At 41.7% G+C, this 12954-nt stretch overlaps 1 protein-coding gene across 2 annotated transcripts in view; it reads right to left on the bottom strand.

Moving 5' to 3' along the window:
* Positions 1-1230: 1230 nt before the first annotated feature.
* PHPT1 (phosphohistidine phosphatase 1) overlaps positions 1231-12954 on the bottom strand; it is a 48144-nt gene continuing 36420 nt past the window's right edge. For both annotated transcript variants that reach the window (XM_029612574.1, XM_029612572.1), the window contains exon 3: positions 1231-2404. In XM_029612574.1, coding sequence (XP_029468434.1) covers positions 2312-2404 — 93 coding nt within the window. In that variant the 3' untranslated portion in view covers positions 1231-2311. The remainder of the gene's footprint in view (positions 2405-12954) is intronic.

The raw sequence follows: 12954 nt of genomic DNA on the forward strand, positions 1-12954 counted from the left end.
GGACGGTGATCTGCGCCAGGAGGTCAGTTTTGAGAGGCGACTTGACTCCATGCTGTACCTCCTGGCGCAGATCAACGTCACCATGGGCACCCTGGAGGCCATGTCTGCGCGGACGGTGACGCTCCTGCTGGACCTGCGTCATGGCCAGCGGGAGATGATTGAGCTCCTGCGAGCAATCGCAGGAGCTCATTCATTGCTGGTCTTGGCGCGGGCGCCTGCAGGAGCGCCACCGCCTGAAGACGGTCAATGAATGCGCTCCTCTTCCTCCCCCATGGCACGCTCCCTCCCCTTTTTTCCCGCCCCCCCCCCCTGTAAATACTTGTAAATAGTTGCCTTTGGCTGAATTTGGATAAATATTTTATAAAAAAACATGGCTTCTTTCTTTTCGCCGCTGTCAGTGTCCCCCCTCCTCCCGGAGCAAGGCGGCTTTTCGCGCCCTGCTCCGAGAGGAGGGGGGACACTGACAAGTCGTTTCGCCGTTCCTTCTGCGCTGTCGCCGCCGTTGCTTCCTGGTATCTGTCATTTCAAATGACATTTGAAATGACAGATACCAGCGTGGCGTGAAGCCGTAGGCCCGCGCACCCAGGATCCTGTATAGGCGCTCTATCCAGTATCCTGGGTTGCGCGGGCCTAAGGCTTTTCGGACGCGGCTTACATTTACATATGATTAGGCTTCAGGATCGAGCGGTAGGTGAGCTGCACTGTGCGGGCGGTAACCGCAGGTGCCGTAGGCACTAACGCAGCTCTTCCTACCGCTCGGTACTGGATAGGCCTGTAATGTAGAAAGTCATAGGCATGAGTTTAGTCATGGTACCAGAAAATTTCCAAACCCCATTTGCATTAATGTCCCAATTGCTTGGGGCAGCACTGAATTAAAGACTCACATCAATTACAGTCAGTGCAAGGGGACCTCAGACTGGGTGGATGAGATTTTTAGTTTGAGTCATGGGAATTCTAATAATATATAGTACTCTTAATTCTAGATAGGTAGCATTCATATAATATTTGGTTTCAATTTTAATATTGAATGTTTTTATGTATGCTTTGATTTTACTATTGTTTTAATTACATCCTCTGTATTTTATTTTTATTATATTTAATTACTTGTATTTTAATGTTTTAATTGTTGTTCCTTACTTTGACCATTTATTTGGAAAAGCAAGTAAGAAATAAATGAGTAATTGTTGGGGTGGTGGTAATGAAATACTAACACACATTAATAGCAGGCGATGCATTGCAAAAAAAGCATTTAATAAAACAAAATGGGCACATTAGTTTGCGATCCCAAAAAAATCTGGCTACACGAGTACAGAAGCACAATCAGAAGCTGGAGATGCAAACCTCTGAAGGAAAGATTATGCCTCAAAGATGTTCATTATATGTTGGTAAAATGCTTCAAACTAGATCTAATTCGGTTTCTTTTCACTTTGGAAGAATTTTTTTTTAAAACAAATTTACATGGAATCTGAAGACTTGCTTTTTATGTAAAGGTAGTATAGCAACCCAACAGCTTCTGTCACCTTTTACACCAACAAGGATTAATCCAAGGTGGAGAATGGCAATTAGGCTACAGGAAGCAACTGTCTAGACAGCACTAAACTTCCAGAGTCATAATCAGACTCAAAATCTCCTCCAACTTCACTCAGAAAACATTGCTACAGACATGTTTTAGAAGTATACAGCTATTAGCGCAAGTGTCCCCATAGGATGTTCAGTCAGCTTACCCTCCCTGCAGGGGAATTCAGACTTAGTTCAAATGCACTGAAGAAGATCTCCCTCTTGGTTTCTAGGACGCTGCAGTTTTTGCACATGACACGTCTTGTGAAGTGATCACCAACAAAGCTGAGCTTGTCCACTGCTTCTTGCTGTCTCCTGAAGGTACAGATGTTCTCTCATCACAACCTGAAAGCTCACAGAACTGAAAAGCTGCCCTTTGCTTCAGCTTGAGATCTGAATAGCAAAACATAAATACAGCCTGGTTTTCCCAATGAGATTTCATGTAAAATTATTAATTACAGAAAAGAAATGAGCATTTTCAACCATGCCTCCTTGCAGGAAACAAAGTTCAGAGGTAAATGTTCATGAAAGCAGAAAAACGTCGAGGGAAGATCCAAATATAGCAAACACGGGCACTGGAAGAGTGGCAGAAAATGGTAGCAGTACAGTTAAAAAAAAAAAAAATAACTTTTGTTGTGGTACATGAGGCTCATATAGTTGTCTTGTTTGCTAGGCTGATAATTCCAGTACTTAGTAATAAGGGTATAATGGTGTGCACCATGACTTTCCAGGTTGAATACTGTTGCTTCTAGGGTTAGTATCCTTCATCAGCCCAGGTAACATTGTAGTCTGGATACTTCTTCTTCAGTTTCTCTGTAGATACAGAATGGTTTGCTCGGCCAAAACCCTGCAACAAAATTAAAATGCTTAATACCTTCTGAACCTAGCTTTTTGTTACAGTATTTCAGAGTGGCTAGGAATTCAATTTCTATGAAATAAAATGAGTACAGAAATCAAATTTTGAACCTTTTCAGAAGCAGAACATGAGTGGCAACTTGCTTCTTCCATTTGAGACATGTAGCAAAAATTAATACTGTCTAGGTCCAGGGCTAACGAAGCAGCCCAACACCTTTTGAATTCGCTTACTGGGAATTAGTGTAATTATTATAATCCCAGTGTCCAAGACAAATGGGTTACAATATTTCTTTTTCTATAAAGTTTACAATTTAACTTTGAGAGCAAGGCAAGGATGTGACTTTGTCAAGATCCCGCAGCAAGAAGTTGATAATGGAATTGAAAAGCAAGTTTGCTAACCATAAACAGTGTTTTCTGTAGATAGCAGGATGAATTAGCCATGCTATTTGGGTGATGTCACCATCGGCACACTCTAGCGGACATCTTCTCCAAGTGTTCTGGCTCAATAAAAACTTCCCAAGTTTTCTCATCCAGACAGCTAACTTTCCTCCAAAACAGTCTTCAAAACAAAGATCTTTTAAGTATGAATCATTTATTGCATAGATAATTTTTCTATTACTTACAATTGTTGGATTCAATGTAGCATCAGGCGAAGATCTTTTTGGCTGGAAATAGGTAGGAGAGGGAGGAACAGGGGTCTCTTGAGATGCAGGATAAGAATACGAGGGTTTGAAGCTGATTAGTCTTTTAGGATTAAAGCGGTAGGAGGAATGTAAAAAAGCTGTTCGTGTAACAGAGGTTACAGGCACGTGTCTTCTACATGGCGTGGCTGAGACTGGCTCACAATCTTGGAGAGTGATTACAGGAAAGGTCCCCACAGGCCGGGGCTAGGGGCGAGATCCAATGGTAGCGAGCCTAGGATCCATGTGACACAGGAGGGAACATGAAGAGCAGTCCCTTCAGCCAATAAGGCACCTGAGAAGACCCAAGTTAGACTGAGAAGGCATGCAGACCCTTTCCCAATGGGAGGACAGAGGGGAGGGGGCTTCTGTTAAAGGCAAACTCCCTTTAAAGGCAAGGCTCCCAGACTTTTGTCCTGGGTTACAGAAAATGTCATGAGTTCTCAGGAGGGAGGGGCTGCAGTAAACACAGGTGGGATGCAATGTATACAGACACAAACATGTACCCTTTACTGGGGACAGAACACCAAGATTTTAAAGTTTTGTTGTACTGTGCTGTGCGGCACTTCCCGCACACAGCGCGTCATCACTCTCTTCAGTTAGTAAAAAAAAAAAAAAAGCTAGAAGGCAGCGGCCTTAGTATATAGGAGCAGAAAAGCAACATGTCCAGGGAGGAGAAGCATGGCTAATTCATCCTGCTAACTATGGAAAACACAGTTTACAGTAAGCAAACTTGCTTTCTCTGTTGATACACAGCTTGAATTAGCCCTGTTATTTGGGAGTCCCAAGCATATAAAGAGAAAACCAAGGTATGGAATAGAGGTGTTTGTTTACATTTCACTGCCCCGCCCTCCCTTTTTTTTTTTTTAAACTCCACAGTGGACATGGTTTTCTGGTCTAGCACACTGGATAATCCTGCTCATCCTAGTTACTATCCGCGGCTGCTAAACGGTCCAGGTAGTAGTGTGCAGTAAAAGTATGAACTGAGGACCAAGTGGCAGCTCTACATATGTATTTCTATGGGAAAATTTCACAGGCGCACTAAAGAAGCTTCTTTAGCTCGCAGCTGATGCGCTGAAACTGAAACCGATAAGGGAATCTGGGCTGAAGTATGATAGAATTGAATACAGTTTATGATCCAGTTTGATATGGTTCTTTTGGAAACGGCCACCCCTATTGAGTTTGGGTTAAATCATACAATGAATTGAGAAGACTTGCAGTGAGGCTGAGTTCTTTGCTTATAGTAGGCTAATACTCTTTTGCAATCTAACATATGGAGCATAGATTCTTTCCTGTTGGCATGAAGCCTGAGAGAGAATATTGAAAGTCTAAGGTCTTGATTAGTATGAAAAGCTGAAACCACATTGGGAAGGAACTTAGGATGAGTCCGGAGAACTACCTTGTTGTGGTAAAATTGTAAATAAGGTGAGAAATGAACTAAGGCTTGAAGTTCACATACTCTTCGGACTGAAGTTATTGCTACTAGAAAAACTAATTTCCAAGTTAGATATTTTAAATGAGTAGAATGCAGAGGTTCAAAAGGAGCTTTCATCAAGGTTGATAAGACTACGTTCAGATCCCAGGGAACTGGGGGTTTCTGCTTTGGAGGATGAAGATTAAAGAGTACTTTTATGAAACAAGATATCAGAGGGTGTGAGGTTTATGGAGGAGCTATTATGTCTGTCATGATACGCTGCTACAGTGCTGAGGTGTACTCTTACAAAAGAAGTAGCTAAGCCTGATTTGGAGAGGTGAAGCAAGTAAGTGGGGATTTCTGTAGGTTTCGAGGAAAATGGAGACACTATTTGGCATATCTCTTCCATTTGAAAGAGTAATTTCTTCTCATTGATGGCTTTCTCACTGCTATTATAATTGTTGTATATCAGCTGTAAGAGTTAAGCCTTGTAAGATCTCGCTTTCAAAATCCAGGCCGTCAGGTGGAGGGAAGAGTGAAGAGGGTGAAGAAGAGTGCCCTTCTCCTGAGTTAATAGGTTCAGGTCTTGACCGAGATCCAAGGGTTTGTTTTCAGAGTACTGTACTAGATAACCAAACCAGGGTTGTCTCGGCCATGCAGGTGCTATGAGTATCATGCGAGATTGATCCCAAATCAATTCTGAACTGCCTTTGAGATTAGAGGAATTGGAGGAAAGGCAAAAAAGGAAACCTCGAGACCATGACATCAGGAAGGCATCCTGCTTGCTCCAGAGGAGGCTTGGATGTACTGAGCAAAATTGATGAACCTTTCGATTCTGTTCTGTTGCAAAAAGGTCTATCCAAGGTCATCCCCATCGCAGGAAAACTGGTTTGCTATTGATTGGTTGAGAGACCATTCATGGGGATGAAATATTGTGATGAGACAGTCGGCTATTGTGTTTACTATCCCTGGCAAATAAGCTGCTCTCAACAATACTGAGTTGCTGAGAGCCCACTTCCTTGCAAAGAATCCAGGAACCTGACATGCCTTGCTAGTGTATATAAAACATGGCGACTTGATTGTTGGTGTGAATCATGAGGGCATGACCTTGTAATAGATACATAAAGGCTTTTACAGCATACTTCATGACTGAGTTCAGGAGGTTTATTGGATACACCCTCTCGACTTGTGACCATTGACCCTAGTCTTGTAATGCAGGAGATGCGTTCCCCAATCCTGCATTGAGGCATCTGTGGTGAGGACTAGATTGTTGGCTGGATCCAGAAGAGGAGAGCCCACTGTCAGAACTTCTGGATTCAACCACCAGTGAGAATGTCTTTTGCCATGGATTCTGACACGGTCACTACGGTGGACACTGGTTGGAGATACTGGATCCATTATGCTTTTAATCCCCATTGAAGGCATCGCATGTGTAGGTGAATGAAAACCATGTCGTCAGCATATACATAGTGTATGATTCCTAGTCCGGCGAGGAGGTAGCATAGTGGAAGTAGATATATATTAAAAAGCATAGCTGAGAGTGCTGACCCTTGTGGAACTCCTGTTTTTAGGGTAATTTTTTCAGATAGCGTGTTTTTAATTTGAACTTGAAATGTTCTGTTTAGATAGGATCTAAACCATGTGATTGTTTTGCCTTTTAGTCCTATTTCTTCAAGCCTTTTGATTAGTATTGTGTGATTCACTGTGTCAAATGCTGCTGATAAATCTAGTAATACCAGAATATAATGTTTTCCGCTGTCGAATCCTCTTAGTATATTATCTGTTAGTGCAAGTAGGAGTGTTTCAGTGCTGTAGTGCTTACGGAAGCCGTGTTGTGATAGATAAAAACAATATTCTTTACTAAGTGCTCAGATATTTGTTTTTGTACTGTTTTTTCAATTAATTTTGCCATTAAGGGTAGGTTGGATACTGGCCTATAGTTTGCTAGTATTAGGGGGTCCACGTTTTTCTTCTTTAGTATTGGTTTGATGATTGCTCCTTTAAGTGTGTCTGGCATGTGACCTTCTCTTAGGGAGTGGTTTATGATTTTTGCAAAAGTTGGGGCGGTGATGTCAGGAATCTTTTTAATTTCTACTATGGGTAATGTATCTATTTGGTGTGGGGCAGTGTTAAGTTGTTTAATCATGTTCTCGACCTGACTGTTTTCAGATCTCTACTCCCAGGAGGTTGCCTAGTTTCTTGACGAATTGAGAATAAAGTGAAGTCTTCAGTCAGAGAGGAGTGGTCAGGAAATTGCTCTGGTGGATCAGATGGTATACCAGTTGAGCTCTCAGGGAACAGTCACCTGGGGAACCTGGCGGTATCAACTGAGAAGAATGATGTTCCGTGCCTTGGGTTTTGTTATAATTGAAGAAATCTGATTAATGGCCTCCTGTGAATGAGACATGTTCATTTCATGATGTTTCAACCAATGTGGTCTCATTGGTGGAGAATGGGAAGATGACTTTTGGCGGTGTATTCCCTTGGTTAGTATTTCTGAAGAAGGTTGAGGTGCCCAAGAAACCTTTTCCTCTAGAGGAGGAACCTGTCTCGGAGAAAACTCTTCTCGGAGAATTATTTTGTCCAGGTGAGAGCAAGAAGATAACCCTGAACACTCTGAACGGTTACCTTGTAAAGAACCTGAGCTAATAGAAAGAGGCTTCAGAGGGGACACCCAAGAAGGATGAGATAGAATATCCAGTATGGGATACAGAGCATGGTGAGATTGAGATAGTGATCTTCTATTCTTCTGATAGATCTGGTCCTCTTGATTAGCAATATTTTGATAATTCCTTTGATTGGACAATATATGCGAATGCCTTTCATGTGTCAAAGAGGCGCTGTGTGGATGGTGTATATGTGTCGATGCACCATGAGTCAAGTGGTGCGACTGTGCTGATGCATGGCGGAGCATGACGCAGTCTGTGCCGAAACAGAAAGCTTCAGCTTCTGAGCAGACGATGGCAGCAATGCGTCTTGCATTAACATCGGTACTTGTATTAGACGCCCCTTTTGAACCCTGCGCCTTGCGTCAATTGTCTTGCGGTGCAAACAGCGCACCTGCATTAGGCCCTCACAGGGCTTGAGTCGGAGGTCTGGATTTTACCTTCTGGTGTTCTGGGTCAGAGCGATGCTTCTTTGGTTTTGGCTCTACCAATGAGGAACGTTTGGGCACATTGAGATTTAGCCTTTAGGCCCGGGGACGATTGAACTAAACGTCCCAGAATGGGTGCATAGCTACCTAATGCTGGTGAGGGTTCCTCCCGCTCCTGGAGGCTGGCAATCTTTGCAGCCCTTTGTCTCTGGGCCCTGGGGGACAAGCGTCCACAGTTTCTGCATGTTGCTTGGTCATGGTCTGGGCCAAGGCAAATGATTGTCTGTGACTGACATGATGTGTCCGCCCTGACAATACTTAAAGCCTGGTTTCTTTGAAGACATTGTTGCACTGAAAAGTGCTGTTTGGGGATCGCAAGTGCAAACAAAAATTCCTGAAGAGAGAGATGGAGAAAAAAAAAAAAGTCCATGCCTGAGTGCGGAAAAACAAATAACTGAAGAAAGTGATGACGCGCAGGAGCAGCATAACAAAACTTTTAAATCTTGGAGAAGATGTCTACTAGAGTGCACCATCGGTGACGTCACCCAAATAGCAGGGCTAATTCAGCCTGCTTATCAATGGAAAAATAATATCTATACTCATAACGCTGTCCTATAGCCACTAGGGATACACCACCACCTCCATCAAGAGGATATAAACTTGATTACTATCCAAACTATACTGAATTTTATCTAAATAAATGAAAGCAGGGATCAATTAAAAAAAAAATGTGATTGCCTGATGGAAGTCCCAGAACCTACACCAATTTCTACAGACAGAATAAGGTCAATGTTCCAGAAACGGGCCCCAGAGCACACATAGCTGAGATTTCACAGCATGTAGCAGCTCCTTCTACAGGGCTAGAAACTGAGCTTCTTGAACTTGAGCAGTATGAGGACAGAAAATTCATCCATGAAGAAAAGAGAGTAGGACAACATCAGGGTTGATCTGATGTTCTAAGGGGTGCAGGACCTGGAGTGATTCAACTGGAACAGAGCCACTAAGCTTGAAGAGTGAGGGAGAAGAGCTGATGGAGACATCAGCATCCCAGACCAGTGCGGTCGTCTCCATCGCACAGGTACTGCAGCTCTTGGACCACCAGCACTCCCAAGTTAGTGATTTTATATGTCGGGGCAGGGTTAAATCAGCAGCACAGGGCTTGGGTCAATCGCCCCAGTTTTCTCCCTTCTTACTCTCTCCCCCTCCTTCATAAGCAGAATACACCTATATAGCTCCCTTCATTAGCCTTTACTAATTACAGCCAACTTTACTGAATTCTTCATCAGATATTAAGGAACAAATCAGGTTTAGCCCATTTGCCAGTGAAAAGGACACTTGAGCATAAACAAATGTCACATTTTCAAGAGACTTTTCATTTAGCATGCTATTGACCATATGAAGCCTCCATCAAATTTAATTATTATAGAATAAACTGGAAGCGCTGTTCTAGCAATAAAACCCTGTAGGGGCTCTAACCAGCCATTTTCAGCTGGATTAAAAGACCTAGAACTTTACAGAGGTGTTTGACTCAAGATGGTAAGAGCTCAGCACTGCTGCTGTTCCTCCACCACTAACTTACCGTAGTTTAGTTAGTCTGTTTGAGGACAATTTTCAAAGCTATTTACAAGGGTAAAACAGCTTGGCTGAGTTGTTCTCTACAGCCTAGGTAAAAATATTTGTAGGTTTCCATGGCGTATGTACTTTTAGCTAACCTGAGACAGGGCATTCCCAGAGACACGTTTAGGATGGGCGGGGGAGTAAGAAAATACACATTCATGACATTTTCACAAGTATGTGTGCTATTTTTCCTCTTGCTTGCCAGCACAAAAGTGCAGGTGCAAAGCATGCACACACTTCACGCTAATTTTCAAAGAGAAATCATGTTTTCTTGAAAATTATCCTAAAGTATAAATGCTAAAAGCATTCATGCACTTTACAATAAAGAAAATTTTGACAATGATGGAAGGGCAAATACTAAGGAAAACTACTGCAGTTATCGGTGATAAAATCAGGAAATTTGTTAGAAAAAAAAAAATGAAAGGAGCAATCCAAGATTCAAAAACTTGTTTTAAATTACTATCCTTCAGGCCCAGACAAAATGTATTCCATGCATTAAAAAAAGACAGAAGGAAAATCATGACTGCTGGCATGGTATAATAGTGAGGTGAAAGAGGCAATTAAAGCTGAAAGGCATCATTCAACAAATAGAAAGCAGACCTAAATGAAGAAAACAGGGACGAGCGTAAGCACTGGCAAGATAGATGTAAAAAAAATAATTAAGCAGGCTAAGAGAAATTTTGAAAAGAAGCTTGCCATAGAAGTAAAAACAAGTAAGAATACCTTTTACAAGTGCATTCAAAGCAAAAAGCCTATGAGGGAGTCAGTTGGGCCACTAGATGACCAAGGGGTAAGAGAGGTGGTGTTTACTTGGGAAGATGTTGGGGGTCATACCTACACTGGAAACATTTTTGATGGTGATGACTCTGAGCAACTAAACAAAATCTCTGTGAAACAGGAGGATGTAACAAATCAGATTGACAGTTTAATGAACAAATCACTGGGAATGGATGATATTCAACCCAGAGTCCTGAAGGAACTCAAAACATGAAATTGCAGACCTATTACTGGCGATTGCCTATCATTTAAAATAGCCATGGTATCAGAAGACTGGAGGGTGATCAATGTCACAGCAATTTTTAAAAAGGGCTCTGCAGGTGATCCAAGAAACTATTGACCTGTGAGGCTGACATCGATGACTGGCAAAATGATAGAAGCTATTCTTAAAAACAAAATTACTGATCGCATAGCTAGACATGGTTTAATGGGAAAATCAACAGTTTTTGCAAATGGAAATCTTGCCTTACCAATTTACTAGATTTTTTTGAAGGTGTAAATAAATATGGAGATAAAAGTGAGCCAGTTGATATAGTGTATTTGGATTTTCAGAAGGTATATGATAAAGTCCCTCATTAGAGGCTGCTCAGGAAATTGGGAAGCCATGGATAGGATCAGCGGCAGTTGTCCTATTGGGGACTGGTAAATGGATAAAAGATAGGAACTAAATGGTTAGTTTTACAAATAGAGACAGATCGCTAGTGGAGTGCCCCATGGGTCTGTACAATATAGCATATTCATAAATGATCTGAAGATATGATCTGTCATATGACCAAATATGCATATGAGACAAAATTCTTTCATAGAAACATGATGGCAGAAAAAAGCTCATATGGCTTATCTAGCCATACAATTCCCATCGCTCCTTCAGAGATCCCCTGTATTTATCCCATGCTTCCATGAATTCAGATGTGTCTCCACCAACTCTTCTGGGAGGCTGTTTCATGTATCCACTACCTTCTCTGTAAAGAAATATTTCCTAAGTTGACTCCTGAGTCTACCTGCTTTAACCCTCATCCCATGACCTCTCGATATAGAGTTTCCGTTCCATTGAAAGAGGCTCACCTCCTGTGCATGGAATCCTTTGAGATATTTAAATGTCCTTATCATATCTCCCCTATCTTGTCTTTCCTCTAAGATATACATATTTAGATAAAGATCCCAATAAGCTTTAGAACAAAGACCACTTACCATTTTAGTAGCCACCCTCTGGATAGAATCCAACTGGTTTTTATCTTTCTAGAAGGTGCAGTCTCCAGAACTGTACACTGTATTCCAAATGTCGTTTCACTAAAGGACCTAAATAGGGGCAATATCAGCTCCCTTTTTCTGCTGACCATTCCTCTCCTTATGCAGCCAAGCATTTTTCTGGCTTTGCTGTCGCTTTATCCACTTGTTTGGCCACCTTAAGATCATCAGATGCAATCACCCATAGATCTTTCTCTTCTTTGATGCTTATAAGAATTTCACCTCCAATACTATACCTCTACCATGGGTTTTTGCAACCTAAATACATTGCTCTGCATTTTTTTTTAGCATTAAATCTTAGCTGCCAGACCCTAGACCATTCCTTGAGCTTCACAAGCTCTCTCCTCATTTTTCCACACCTTCCTAGCTGTCTAGCCTGTTGCAGGTTTTGGTATTGTCAGCAAAAACACAAACCTTTTCCAACAACCCATCCACAATGTTGCTTATGAAAATGTTGAAAAGAACTGGTATAAGGACAGATCCTTGAGGCACACGGCTAGTAACAACCCCCTCCTCAGTGTAAACTCCATTTACCACTCAGCCAGTTTCTAACCCATAAGTCACTCTAGGTCCCATACCAATGGTGCTCCGTTTATTTATGCTTATGTGGAACCGTGTCAAAGGCCTTACAGAACTCTACTATTTCTAGTATTCTCCCTTGATTCAACTCTCTGGTCACCCAAACAAAGAAAGAAATTAGATTAATCTGATACGATCTACCTCTGGTTAAAAAAAACAAAAACAAAAAAAAAAAAAACAAACAACCTTCCTCGGATCCTGCAATCCTTTGGATTCCAGAAACTGTACTATCCTCCGATGTAGCAGGGTTTCCATTACTTTGCTCCCCACTGGAGTTGGACTACCAGCCTGTAGTTCCCAGCCTCCTCCTTACTTCCACTTTTACGAACAGAAACTACATCCTCAGTTCATAGGAACTCTAAAGAAGCACTGAAAAGGTCAGCCAGTGGAGATGCCAGAATTTTTCTTTGTACCCTTGGATGTATCCCATCCCTCCTCATCGCCTTATCTACTTTCAATTTAGTTAACTCCTCACAAACACACTTTTCTGAAAATCGATTACGGTTTACCTCACTTCCAGTCTTATTTGTATTCAAATTTATGTGGTCCTGCTCCTGGCCCTTCCACAATTGTTAAAACAGCAGCAGATTGAGAAGAACTGCAGAAGGATCTAGAAGACTTGGCATCTTAAATGGCAAAAGCAATTTAATGTGGTCAAGTGCACATAGGGAAAATCATCTCAACTACAAGTGCACAATGCTGTGCTTCACGTTAGGAAAATAAGCTCTGAGCCCTTGTGGACAATAACTTGAAATCTTCGCCTCAGGTGTGCGATCAGAAAAGAAAAATATAATGTTAGGAATTATTTGGGAAGGAATAGAGAACAAAACTGAGAATATCATATCATCTTTGTATAGATCCATGGTGGAACTGCACCTGAGCAGTTCTAATTGTCCCATCTTAAAAAAAAAAAAAAAAAAAAGACATAGCGGACATAGAAAAGGCACAGAGAAGGGTGACAAAAATGAAACGGGACGGAAAAAATCCCATATGGAGAAAGGCTAAACAGATTAGGGCTCTTTATCTTGGAAAAGAGAGAGGGGATAGGATTGAGATTTCTAAAATCATGAGTGAAGTAGAATGGGTAAATAGAGCGTGGTTATTTACCCTTTCAAATAACACTAGGACTCCAT

This window comes from Rhinatrema bivittatum, chromosome 8 (genome assembly GCF_901001135.1).
Source record: "Rhinatrema bivittatum chromosome 8, aRhiBiv1.1, whole genome shotgun sequence".
NCBI lineage: Eukaryota > Metazoa > Chordata > Amphibia > Gymnophiona > Rhinatrematidae > Rhinatrema > Rhinatrema bivittatum.